At 41.1% G+C, this 13,217-nt stretch overlaps 1 protein-coding gene across 7 annotated transcripts in view; it reads left to right on the top strand.

Moving 5' to 3' along the window:
* The window catches only part of hecw2a (HECT, C2 and WW domain containing E3 ubiquitin protein ligase 2a), a 246,889-nt gene that overhangs the window by 82,485 nt on the left and 151,187 nt on the right, over positions 1–13,217 (top strand). For all 7 annotated transcript variants that reach the window (XR_009811391.1, XM_061926412.1, XM_061926411.1 and 4 more), the window contains 2 exons: positions 4,599–4,821; positions 4,975–5,067. Coding sequence is in view for 6 of the 7 variants with exons in the window: in XM_061926412.1 (XP_061782396.1) it covers positions 4,599–4,821; positions 4,975–5,067 (316 nt within the window). In the remaining variant the exon portion in view is untranslated. The remainder of the gene's footprint in view (positions 1–4,598; positions 4,822–4,974; positions 5,068–13,217) is intronic.

The following is a 13,217-nucleotide window of genomic DNA, read 5'->3' as shown; positions in this document are numbered from 1 at the left end:
TTATTACCCCTAGATTTCTAACTTGATTATTTGGTTTCAGGGAGAGAGTCTCAAGTAGTTTAGCTGAAAAAAATAGTTTTGGCATCCACACAATGATATATTTGATGCAGAGGCAAAGTGACTCAACAAGCCGACGTTCACCTGCAATCAGTGAGCCAAAGATCTGAGTGTCATCTGCATAGTTGTGTTAGTACACGTTAAAGCTGCGCATTAGATATACCAGTGGTACACAATTAGTGAAGTAGATCATAATAACCACTGCTCAAACACCAGCCCGTTTGCCCTGCGTGAGAAAAGTTCCCCCTTTTTTTAAAGTTAATTTAAGAATTAAAAAATACTGTAAACTGTGGACTATTAGCCGATACTTTTTTCCTATGCTTTGAACCCTGCGGCTAATTTCATGAATATTTTGCTGACGGCCATATTGCAAATAGTTGTATTATTGTTTGTGCTATGGCGCCATTTTTGGACGACTTTGCTCACTGCAGGTGCTGCAGTGCTGCTTTGGCTTTCTGTTTAGACTGACCTTTCAACGAGAATTGCAAATGACGTTCCATCTTCTAGCCGTCTGATTGATTGATTGAGACTTTTATTAGTACATTGTACATATTCCGTACAATTGACCACTAAATCATAACACCCGAATAAGTTTTTCAACTTGTTTAAGTCAGGGTCCACGTTAATCAATTCATAGCGTTTTTACTCGTATGTATTAGTAATTCATCACTCCAAGTTTGTAAGTCTTACAGTATAACTTAAACAATTCATACTTACTAAACCGTCCCATGTGTGATGTATGTAGGAGTGTTTTCATGCAAATTTGTAAGTGCTGTCGTGATGAAATGAATCTAGCGTCGTTAGCATTAGCTAATATGCTAACACGTTTACGAGTGTCTTTGTTAGTACAAACCCCGTTTCCATATGAGTTGGGAAATTGTGTTAGATGTAAATATAAACGGAATACAATGATTTGCAAATCCTTTCCAACCCATATTCAATTGAATGCACTACAAAGACAAGATATTTGATGTTCAAACGACAAATAATAATTAGCTTAGAATTTCATGGCTGCAACACGTGCCAAAGTAGTTGGGAAAGGGCATGTTCACCACTGTGTTACATCACCTTTTCTTTTAACAACACTCAATAAACGATTGGGAACTGAGGAAACTAATTGTTGAAGCTTTGAAAGTGAAATTCTTTCCCATTCTTGTTTTATGTTGAGCTTCAGTCGTTCAACAGTCCGGGGTCTCCGCTGTCGTATTTTATGCTTCATAATGCGCCACACATTTTCGATGGGAGACAGGTCTGGACTGCAGGCGGAACAGGGAAGTACCCACACTCTTTTTTTACGAAGCCACGCTGTTTTAACACGTGCTGAATGTGGCTTGGCAGTGTCTTGCTGAAATAAGCAGGGGCGTCCATGAAAAAGACGGCGCATAGATGGCAGCAATGGTGCCTTCACAGATGTGTAAGTTACCCATGCCTTGGGCACTAATGCACCCCCATACCATCACAGCTGCTGGCTTTTGAACTTTGCGTCGATAACAGTCTGGATGGTTCGCTTCCCCTTTAGTCCGGATGACACGATGTCGAATATTTCCAAAAACAATTTGAAATGTGGACTCGTCAGACCACAGAACACTTTTCCACTTTGCATCAGTCCATCTTAGATGATCTCAGGCCCAGAGAAACCGGGCGGTGTTTCTTGATGTTATTAATAAATGGCTTTCGCTTTACATAGTAGAGCTTTAACTTGCACTTACAGATGTAGCGATGAACTGTATTTAGTGACAGTGGTTTTCTGAAGTGTTCCTGAGCCCATGTGGTGATATCCTTTAGAGATTGATGTCGGTTTTTAATACAGTGCCGTCTGAGGGATCGAAGGTCACGGTCATTCAATGTTAATCACTCCGCTTACGTGGAGTGATTTCTCCAGATTCTCTGAACCTTTTGATGATATTATGGACCGTAGATCATGGGTGTCAAACTCTGGCCAAATTTGGCCCGCCATGTAATTTCAGTTGGCCCTTAAGGCGATATCAAATTAACACCAGAGCTGGCCCGCCGATTATATACAGCAGCGGTGACGCGGTACACCGCATTCACCGCTAATTCTCATACTTGCCAAAACCTCCTGGAAGACTCCCAAATTTCAGCGCCCCTCCCGAAAATCGTCACGTCCCCTTTTCGTCCAGTCCAACGAGTGCTGGCCCAGTCATATAATATATGCGGCTTTTGCACGCACACAGAAGCGATTGCAACGCATACTTGATCTTCAGTGATACAGGTTACACTGAGGGTTCCCGTATAAAAAACTTCAACATTGTTAGAAATATACGCCACACTGTGAATCCACACCACACAAGAATGACAAACACATTTCGGGAGAACATCCGCACCGTAACACAACATAAACACAACAGAACAAATACCCAGAACCCCTTGCCGCACTATCTCTTCTGGGACGCTACAAGGTGTGTGTGTGTGTGTGTGTGGGTGGGGTGGGGGGGTTTGGTGGGAGCGGGGGGGTGTATTTTGTAGCGTCCCGGAAGAGTATGTGCTGCAAAAGGTTCTGGTTATTTGTTCTGTTGTGTTTATGTTGTGTTACGATGCGGATGTTCTCCCAAAATGTGTTTGTCATTCTTGTTTGGTGTGGATTCACAGTGTGGCGTGTATTTCTAACAATGTTAAAGTTGCTTATATGGCCACTCTGTGTAAACTACATCGCTGTTGATCAAGTATACGTTGCATTCGCATACGTGTGCGTACAGAAGCCGCTCATATCTTGTGACTGGGCCGGCACATTGTTAGAAGGGATGAAAAGCGGACGTGACGACAGCTCGTAGAGGACGTTAAAAGTAGTGCCTGTAAGGCACGCCCCCAAGACTGTGGAATACGAGATATAACGACTGATGAATACCTTCGTTCGATAATAAAGGTTGCCTCAGCTCAAAGCCTGAGCCCCGACATTAATGAACTAGCATCCAAGAAAAGATGCCAGGTATCTGGCTTGGGCACATCAGATTAGATCAGTGTGTTGCAAACTGAGCAGTTTAAAGTCCAGAATGGTTGGTTTATTCATTATTTTGTTGTCAAATTTATTAGCCTGTGGAAAAAGTTTATGTTGATATTTACCTCAGAAGGCTGTAAATAGAAAACAGGCATTCAATTTTTATTTAAATTGTATTTGATATGCCATTGATATTTTTTAATTATTATTATTATTATTTGAAACTCGATTTTGCACGTCACTATAAAGTTGTATAAGCCTTGCTTGTTAATAAACATTTAATGCAAAACTTGTTTGGGTCCCTATCAAAAAGGTTCATTTGTTCAACCTTGGCCCGCGGCTTTGTTCAGTTTTAAATTTTGGCCCACTCTGTATTTGAGTTCGACACCCCTGCCGTAGATGATGAAATCCCTAAATTTCTTGCAATTGCACTTTGAGAAACGTTGTTCTTAAACTGTTTGACTATTTGCTCACGCAGTTGTGGACAAAGGGGTGTACCTCGCCCGATCCTTTCTTGTGAAAAACTGAGCATTTTTTGGGAAGCTGTTTTTATACCCAATCATGGCACCCACCTGTTCCCAATTAGCCTGCACACCTGTGCGATGTTCCAAATAAGTGTTTGATGAGCATTCCTCAACTTTATCAGTATTTATTGCCACCTTTCCCAACTTCTTTGTCACGTGTTGCTGGCATCAAATTCTAAAGTTAATGATTATTTGCAAGAAAAAATGTTTATCAGTTTGAACATCAAATATGTTGTCTTTGTAGCATATTCAACTGAATATGGGTTGAAAATGATTTGCAAATTATTGTATTCCGTTTATATTGACATCTAACATAATTTTACAACTCATATGGAAACGGGGCTTGTATTATTAACTTACAGTGGCATTCTTTTTGTATTGTTTCAGTTTCATAAATTCACCACAAAGACACTTTGGAGTTATTGAGTCTGTTTAGCGGCTGGAGAGCTAGCTTGACGATGAAGTCTGTTTTATTTGATCAGCCGTTTTACTGCCGCTTACAGACACTGTTTGGAAACAATTAAGGTATGTAAATAAACATTTACAAAATATTTCTGTGTAAATAAGGTGCAACAATGTGTATATCTGCGGCTCATAGTCCGGCGCTGCCAATATATGGGAAATATTTTTTTCTTCTAAAATTTTAATGGGTGCGACTTATATACTGGTTTGCTCTATAGTTTGAAAATACTCGCATTGTCAATGATTCTCCCAGAATATGTTCTGATATCTGACAGAACATTTATTTAAGTTATTGTGACAGTTCTTTCCTGGTATGCTCAGCTGCTTTCATTGTGGTGCTCATAATTTTTATGTATAATTAACTTTTACTGCAAATGAATGTCTGGTCCAAATATTGGTTATCGGCCTCCTTAACTACTAATTATATCTATCGGTATCGGCCATGAAAAAACACATTTGTGAATCTCAACTTCAAATTTTTTTGTACGTCTTATGTAAGCCTTTATCACCATTGTTCAGTTGTTTCTGCGATAGAGCAACGCTTCCTCAGGAGTGTGAAACATTTGAAAGCTGATGTTTCCCTTGTGATGTTCCTGTAGGAAGCAGAGGAAGTTCCAGACCCCGTCATGGATTCCGGAGAAAATATGATTTGTGGTAATGCAGACAATGAAGGCCGTGGACAGGGAGAAACGGCCTCAGCTTCAGACCAGGATAACTTTCTGGAGATAAGTGTGAGGAAGCTGAGCCTCCAGGAAAACCAAGACGAAGATGACTCAAAGCCACATGAGGAGATGGTTACCATAGAAACAGATGTAGAGGAAGGTATGGGGAGGTCTGTTCCTTTTTTCTTTGCACAAACACAATAAAACACAAAATGATGGAATTTAATTAATGCTTTGTTTAAATATCTACAAAGAAATAAATGAATAATCTATTTTAACTTGTAATGACTAATTAATTATTGTGTGTGAACAGGTTCTCCTGTTAATGGTCATCCTGTTAGGTCCCTTCCATCTGTTCGACAAGACATTCACCGCTATCAGCGTGTGGACGAGCCTCTTCCACCCAGTGAGTTTTGTGTGTGTGTGTCTGTGTGTGTTTGTGTACGTAACAAGGATGGGCGATATGACCTAAAATCTATATTGTGATACAGTGTACTCACAGCCTCCTGAAATAACGATATATCACAATATATTATTTGGTATGTAAATGATAATAGAAACATTTTCAAACTGGTCACAAAGGCACCTAAATTAGCTGCTGATTGTATGCGCTAACATATTGCGTAATTTTTTGGTGTGTTATTTTCTCTAAACTTTTATTAATCTACTTGCTAATTTACTTTTAATATCAAGTTACTTTCTGCTATAACACGATTCTATCTACACTTCTGTTCAGCACTTATTCTTCCATTTTATACTTTACTATAGTTATGGGCAATACTACAAATCTGGCTATCGATTCAATACAAAGTAGTTCCAGGGACAGTATTAGTCATATCAATGTTGATACTGATACTTCTAATTTTCAAGATCATTAAATTATACTTTTTTTTTTAGCAAAATTATAATCACACAAAACACAGGTTTGGTTTTATTCTTTAAAGCCGTCCTGTGTCCAGGGACTTACTTCCTGACTTTGTAAATAAAACTAAAATAATTGTATCAACCCGATACTACAGTATAGTACTTGGTATAGTTCCTGTGGTATTTGTACCTTTGTTTACTTTCAAGAGCTGTAGCTGGCGGTTAGCATATATTCCTACGGTGTGCAGTATAACATGTTTAGTAGAGATGTAACAGTATTACAAATACCGCAATATTTCGGTTTCAAAGTCTTCTCAGTAATACCGCAAGGTGTGACGGGATTAGACAAAAATTTGGTGGATGCATTTTTTTACTGGCGTTTTAGCGTTGACCGGTCTGTAAATAAACTACACCTCTCAAAATCCTCTGCACAGCGCAGGAATGGCAAGGTGTAGGCGTGGAACACCGTAAATAGGAAGTAAAGTGTGTTTGTACTTGTTGTAGATAAAAGGAGTTGTTTTTTTGGACATTAAATCTGTCCATAACTGGTTGAGTTATGTTGCTAACAAACAAACAAGCTCAGGCCAAAACATAACCTCTTTGGCAGAGGTAAGAAAAACTGCATTCCACAAAGCGAAGCATGGCCCTTACGTTTTGAGCGTTTCCAAGGGGATACAGAGCCAGCCGGTCTCCTCGCACCGCTGGGCAGAAAATTACCGGAAAAAAAAATGTTAATTACGGAAAATACAAGTAAACTAAAAAGCTACTTATTAAATCCCCACTCCATCCATCTATTTTTCTACCGCTAGCCTCTCTTGATGTTGCGGGGGGCTGGAGCCTATTCCAGCTGTACTTGGGCGAAAGGCAGGTCTAGACAAGTCGGCACCTCATAAACAGTCGCACAGAAAATATTTTTAAAGCCAACAAAGCCAAACATCAGTTTGTGCGGTATTTACATTATTAAAAGTTATCTTGTTAGTTTGCTTTTCTGAGAAACATTTTCCAGACTGATATAACAATGACAAATATATATATAATAGAAGACATTGCTTCCCATAATGTAAAAGTTGAAAGACACTAAACTGTACATTGTTGTTTTATTCTTGTTACACTGAATGTTTACATTGTTACTTTAAAGACATCAACAGTAAGTTATTCTTATAAATATTTGCCTGAAACAGTAAATGTTCCTGCACAATTATTTTCACTTAGAAATACTTGTTTGAAGTAAAAAATATGATTACAACCTTTCAGCATTATGTTTGTGTTCAATTACAGTAAGAATGGCACCAGCCGCTAGAATAGATCTGACCAATCTAAGTCTAAGACTAGATCTGACTAATCTAAGTCTATGAGCATGAACTGATGAAGCCTACTTGGATGAGAGGTATAACATCTTTGAACACAAACCAAACAGTTGCGATCGATTGAATGCCCTGAGATTACAATGACCTGGATGAATGAGAATATCCATAGACTATTACAGTAAGAATGTTTATCCTAAACATTACAGTGTGAGAGATTGGGAAATGTGAGTGGACCTAAACTGGAGGTTCACATTCCCACCCAAAATTGCAGTGACCAACCTGCGGCCAGATTTGGTCCTCTGGTCCAATGCTTGCCAATGTGTCCTCATCGTTTAGCTGACGGTTCTTTGGGAACATACCATTGATGAAGCATACAAAAGGAAATGGCTGCCCTATGCCAACTTAGCGCCCGAAGCAGAGGAGCAAGGCTGTAGCGTTAGGGTGCAAAGACTTTGTAGCCCCCTCCGCCACAAGGCTCCTAACGGAGGTGGGAATCAGAGGCCAGGCCCATCGGAAGGCAATGAAATTACTTGCCATTGTTGCAGCAAGGAGCAGCCACTGGCTGTGGCTAAAACAGATAGACACTGCATGGGCTGCAAAATGACCGCATGGAGCCACCAGACAACACATACATGACCTGTGGTCAGCCAGCCTCGGACGAGGATGTATTGTGATAAAAGGCCGAAACACCAATGAGTCGGGGGCACACAACTGATGAAGTGTTGTTTTGCGACCCCTAGTGCTCAGTACTAATTACACCAAGAATATCTACAACCCCACTTAAGAATGTGTCTCTCCAGTATTTCATTAAGGATTGTAGGAACCAGTCCTATTAACCAAATCTGAATTCTGGTTCTAAGCCAGTGATCACTGTGAAAGGGCTGTTGACAACCAAGGAAAGACTTGGTGACAGCTTGAGGAGACTGCTGACAGGAGGGAATAGACTCCTCGGGGCTGACCTGGGGTAGCTGCTCATGTCAGCAAGATCCTGGCACTACACAGTGACTTGGGTCCACCCTACAAATGCTACAATTAGTTCAAAAAGAAAAACACCTCCGTAGTCTGTGAGAGCGAGGGCGGAGATGACTCATCGATAGATTACATGGTAACAAATCCTGGAACAAATTTGACTATGCCTCAAATGATCAACGCAAACAGAGAAAAATAATTTACAGGACACAAGCTACGTTGCTGCTACATCTGTGGCTGGAGTAAGGTAACATCAGAAAAGGATCTCTAAATCCTTCAGGGCAGGAAAAACTGCCTGAGAGAGCTTTGCGAGGGGCCTCGCATTGACCGCTACTTCCTCAGAGGTAGTGGAAATCAGTCGGGTGAAGGATGGTGGCAGGATATTCCCCACAATCCAGGGTATCAGAACCACAAACAGAGCTCAATCAACGCAGTTACATCGACAGACAACAGTCCAGTGCCCACCCAGTCACAATTAATAGCAGACAAAAAGATAAAGGAACGAAAGCCTCAGATCTTGTGGCCTAAATCCTGCCAGAGAAAGGAGTGGGAAACTACCAACATTGACCTAGTTTGTCAGTTAGAAGGTTTAAAAATAGCTTTTAAATTTAAACTCGAGAAGACTGAAGACATCATCTACAGTTGTAAAGCAGAGAGATTTGGAGTAAAAAGCAGCAACCATAAAACACAGAAAGAACCATCAGCCCAACCTCAAGTCCAGGAGACAGCAGGAGATTGAGAGGCTTGTGAAAAAAGAAGTCTGAGAAAGCATTGGAAGAAGGCCTGTAAGAAGAACGGAAAGGACTCGAGTCTCTACAAGTTCACCATAAACCTCTGTCAAGGAAAAAAACGGAACCTTAAAGTAACTGTAAGGGAACTAGAGGAGCACCTGAGGACGACCTACTCAGACAAACAGAGGAAGGTGCGAGTCATCATCCCAAAAGACATGCCACCAATTCAATCTGCTGAGCACCAGATGAACACAATGCCCCCGACATGGAGCGAAGTTGAGAGAACTGTGAAAAGGGCTAAAACAGCATCAGCCCCAGGGCCCAACGGCATCCTGTTTAGGCTCTATAAGAATGCCCCTTGTGTTCTGAAATACCTCTGGAAGCTAATGAAGGTGGCATGGGAAAAAAGAGTCATACCAAGGGCAAGGCAAAGGAACGGGTAATCTTGATTCCCAAAGAGAAGAACTCCTCAAATATCACGGCATTCCGCCAAATCAGTTTTCTGAATGTGGAAGGAAAACAGTTTTTCAGGAATTTGGCAGAGAGACTATCAACATTCCTGCAGAAGAACAAAAAGGGAGGGATAGGCGGCTTCTCAGGATGTCTGGAAAATGCAAAAAAATCCCCTCTGGGATTATTAAAGTACTTCTGATTCTGGTTCTGAAATGTCATCTGGCACCAAGTACACATGGCCAAGAATGAAAAGAGAGACTTACATGTGGTCCTCCTAGACCTTGCAAACGTTTTTGAGTCAGTGCCTCACAAGCTACTATGGACAGCTTTCAAGTTATTTCAAATCCCAGAGTGTCACACAGCTGGCAAAAACCTACTTCCAAGACCTCCAGTTCTGCGTAACAACATAGGCAGCACTTGGTAGTAGGCATAATGGCGGATTGCACCATTTCTCCACTTGCGCTCACCATGGCAATGGAGCTTATCATTCTTGCATCCTGGTAGGTGGTTGGAGGGGAACATTTGAAGAGCAGGCTATGGCTCCTCCCAATCAGGGTGTACATGGTCAAAATGATGACCATAACAACCACAAACACATGCACCAAACAGAAAAGAAATGCTCTCCCAGGTAAGCTGAAGCTCTGGGATTTCCAGTTTGGTCTTCTGCTTTGTCTCATGTGGCTAATTTCCATCTACGAGGTCACTCTGTCCCATGGTAATCGGATGGAGAGGCTGGTGAGCGCACAAGTCCGGAAGTGGCTTAGACTACCAAGGTGCCTCAGCAGCATAAGATCGTAAGGGAACGGGGTGCTTTCTGTGCCAATCTCGAGCTCGATGGAAGAGTACAAATGTACCAAAGCCAGGCTGGAAATGACCCTCATAGAATCCCAGGATCCATTCGTTCGAGGTGCAGCCCCTATCCTGACCACAGGAGGAAATGAAGTGAAGTGAATTATATTATAAGAGGAGTGAGGGAAGGCTTCTATCTCAAGGTTGAAAAACCATCCCTGAACAGAGGAGGGGGTCTGCGACACCACCTGTCTCCCACATACAACACCGTCCTTTCAACCATTACTTAAAAACTGAAATTTAGCCTTCAACAAATAACAGGAGTTAGAAATGTTCTGGTCACAGAAGGTGACCAGAAGGTGACCAGAATGCCATTTGTGCCACTTGTTTACAACTTATGGAATGCTTACGCGGGCGATTCAAACTATTTTCGACTGGTAGTACTAGATCCACAGCGATCGTTCTGCCTCACAATACCTCAATGCTAACAAGGGGAATTTACATTTCAACGAGTGTCGTTGGCTTTGACGGTTAGGATTGCTCGTTTGCATTAAAACAGTTGTTTTTCTCATGACAATAGGGCGAAACCATCCTTGCCAGGCACATCTTCCTGGTTTTTGGAGTATAAATATTTGGGGTTTTGGCAACAAATGTTTGGACTAGATCTGAGCAATCTAAGTCTATGAGCACGAACTGATGAAGCTGACTCGGATGAGCTGCGAAACGTCTTCCAAGACAAACCGAGATGACAACGACCTGGATGAATGAGAACCTTCATAGGTATATTTATATAGCGCTTTTCTCTACAGACTCAATGATTATGAAACCCATTATCTACATCTTTAAGCTAAATTTAAACCAGTGTTGGTAGCATTGGGAGCAGGTGGGTAAAGTGTCTTGTCCAAGGACACAACGGAAGTGACGAGGATGGAAGAAGCAGGTTTTGAACCTGGAACCCTCAAGTTGCTGGCATGTTCGCTTTACCAACCGAGCCACGCTGGAAGTCAACTGCAGCAATGGCGGACGCAAAGGCCACCTTCAAACATTGTGGGTCACGTACAGTGTGGCTGAGGGGGCTTTGGGCGGGGAACAACAACACATACATTTTAAAAGGCTGCCCCGTGGTGGAGGAGCTGTGCTAAAGCAGTTTCTTAAGCCCAGCAGGTCGATGGATGAGATTGGATGGCGTGGAAAAGAGGAAAATTGGATAGGGCGAACTGTGGAACATGGAGTGTAACAGGCTGAGTGTCATAATCAGAGCCATGTACAATTTAATTCCCTCTCCAATTAACCTACACCTCTGGTTTAGAGAGCATCCGACCTATCTCCAGTGTGCAGCCCATGCCAACCTCAAGCATATCCTGGTGGGCTAACTCAGGGAAGATACACATGGGACCACAACCAAGTGTTGAGGTGCTTGGCCGCACAACTTGAGCAGAAGATGGTAACCACCAACGCCTTGCCTATAGCTACTCAGGACATAGTCCCACAGTTAACATCCTCCTTCATTCGGGAAGGAGATAAACAACGGAACAAGGGAACAACTGCAGACTCATGCATACTAACGCAGCGAAATTCGGAAATGTGAGTGCACCTAAGCCAGAGGCTCACATTCATACTTGAAATCGCAGTGACCAACCTGCGGCTAGACTTGGTCCTCTGGTCCAATGCCTGTCAACGTGTCCTCATAGTTGTGCTGACGGTCCCTTGGGTGGATGCCATCAATGAGCCATACGAAAGGAAAACGCTGTGCTATGCCAACTTAGCAGCCGAAGCAGAGGAGCAAGGCTGGAACGTATGAATGGAGATGGCCTAAAAACGCCTTTTTAAAGATTGATTCTTAAAAAAAACAGAAACAAACAAACAAAAAACGATTACAAATACTCCAAGCATACTTTCCATGGCCATGACCCGGCCACACCGACGTGGAAATACTTCATTACATCCTGGGTAATTCCTTTAAGTTAGAACCGGCCTTCCATGTGCTAAAACCAGGTGCCATGTCGTTTACATAGCAGTGTAACCTTTAACCCAGAAATGGAACGTTAATCGTGCTTGGGGAATATTTGTTGATTGGCACAAAATAATACATATACAGTATATAAAAAAACAGTGATGTGGTGAAGCCGCGACATTGGAAGCACAATGTAACGTGGGACGGCTGTAATATGAATAGATACAATTTGTCTAAATAAATAAATGAAATTGGAATAGTTTTTTATTGTTTTGGGGTTTTGGGGGGAAGAGCAGGGAGTGTGTTTCGTGTTCTGATGGCTTCAAATATTTTCAAGGTGCGGCTACCAATGCAGGTAATCGGGATTTGATCTATTCTGCCTATAAAAGCCCTCTAAAAATCATCCAACATTTTTTATATACATGCTGTAAGTATATATGTAATGTAGTATCAGGCACATTCATATAAACATGTAATATTTACAGTATTTTGATAATTGTACACATCTTTTTTTGTGCACATTGATTTCACAAAGCGCAGTATAACTTACGCTACTACCGTCAACAAAAACAACTTTTACTAATTGTGAATACTGTGGGATAAATGGTGATCTGAATATACGTAGGATGAGCAAGCAGAGCTAAGTGCTAAAAAAAAAAAGAAGCAAACTACGAACATAATAAAACGGTCACTTACTGTACAATATCCACTATACAATATCTAAGCGGGAAACACAAGACTTGTGTCCTAGTTTAAATGATAATTCATCATAATCCTCACTCCTCGGGTATAAAAATGCTGGGTGCAAACAAGCATCTTGTCACGTAAGTACAATTACGAGGTTTTCCAACTTCTCTGCTTATGACCACAACAAGTGCAAGGCATGATTTTGAGTTTGCGCGAGATTTAGCACAAACTTTTACCAACTCAGAGGCGATGCAGCAGCTCAGTATGTCAGGAGCTGCAGTAGCTACTACCTCCGTTATCAAGGCGCCGTATTGCTAAAAAATAGTTCCTTGGTGTAAACTCATATCATAACGATGTCGCTAATACCTGGTTAATATGCAGGTCACGGCATGTAAATTTAGTATTTTTAGCAGTTTTTGGATGTTTTTTAGATGGCTTTATAGGCGGAATAGATGAATCTCATTAGCTACATTGTAAGCTGTGCGGTACTAGCCGTGTTTAAAATTTAGAATGCACAAAAAAAGAAAAATACGTTTGTGTTTTTGTTTCAAGTAAGGGTTGATTTAAAAAAGTGCAATTCCTCTTTAAACACAGTGTGGATTTTTAGTACCGGTTCATGCACCATTTCCTGTACAGTTAGCAATCAAACAACTTGAAAATAGGGATGGGTATTGTTTACATTTTTACCGTTATTAGTACCGAATTAATATGAATATTATATACAATATTATTTGTGTGTGTGTATATATGTATATATATATATATATATATATATATATATATATATATATATATATATATA

Source organism: Nerophis lumbriciformis, linkage group LG31 (genome assembly GCF_033978685.3).
Source record: "Nerophis lumbriciformis linkage group LG31, RoL_Nlum_v2.1, whole genome shotgun sequence".
Taxonomy (NCBI): Eukaryota; Metazoa; Chordata; class Actinopteri; order Syngnathiformes; family Syngnathidae; genus Nerophis; species Nerophis lumbriciformis.
This window is presented reverse-complemented; position numbering and strand designations above follow the sequence as displayed.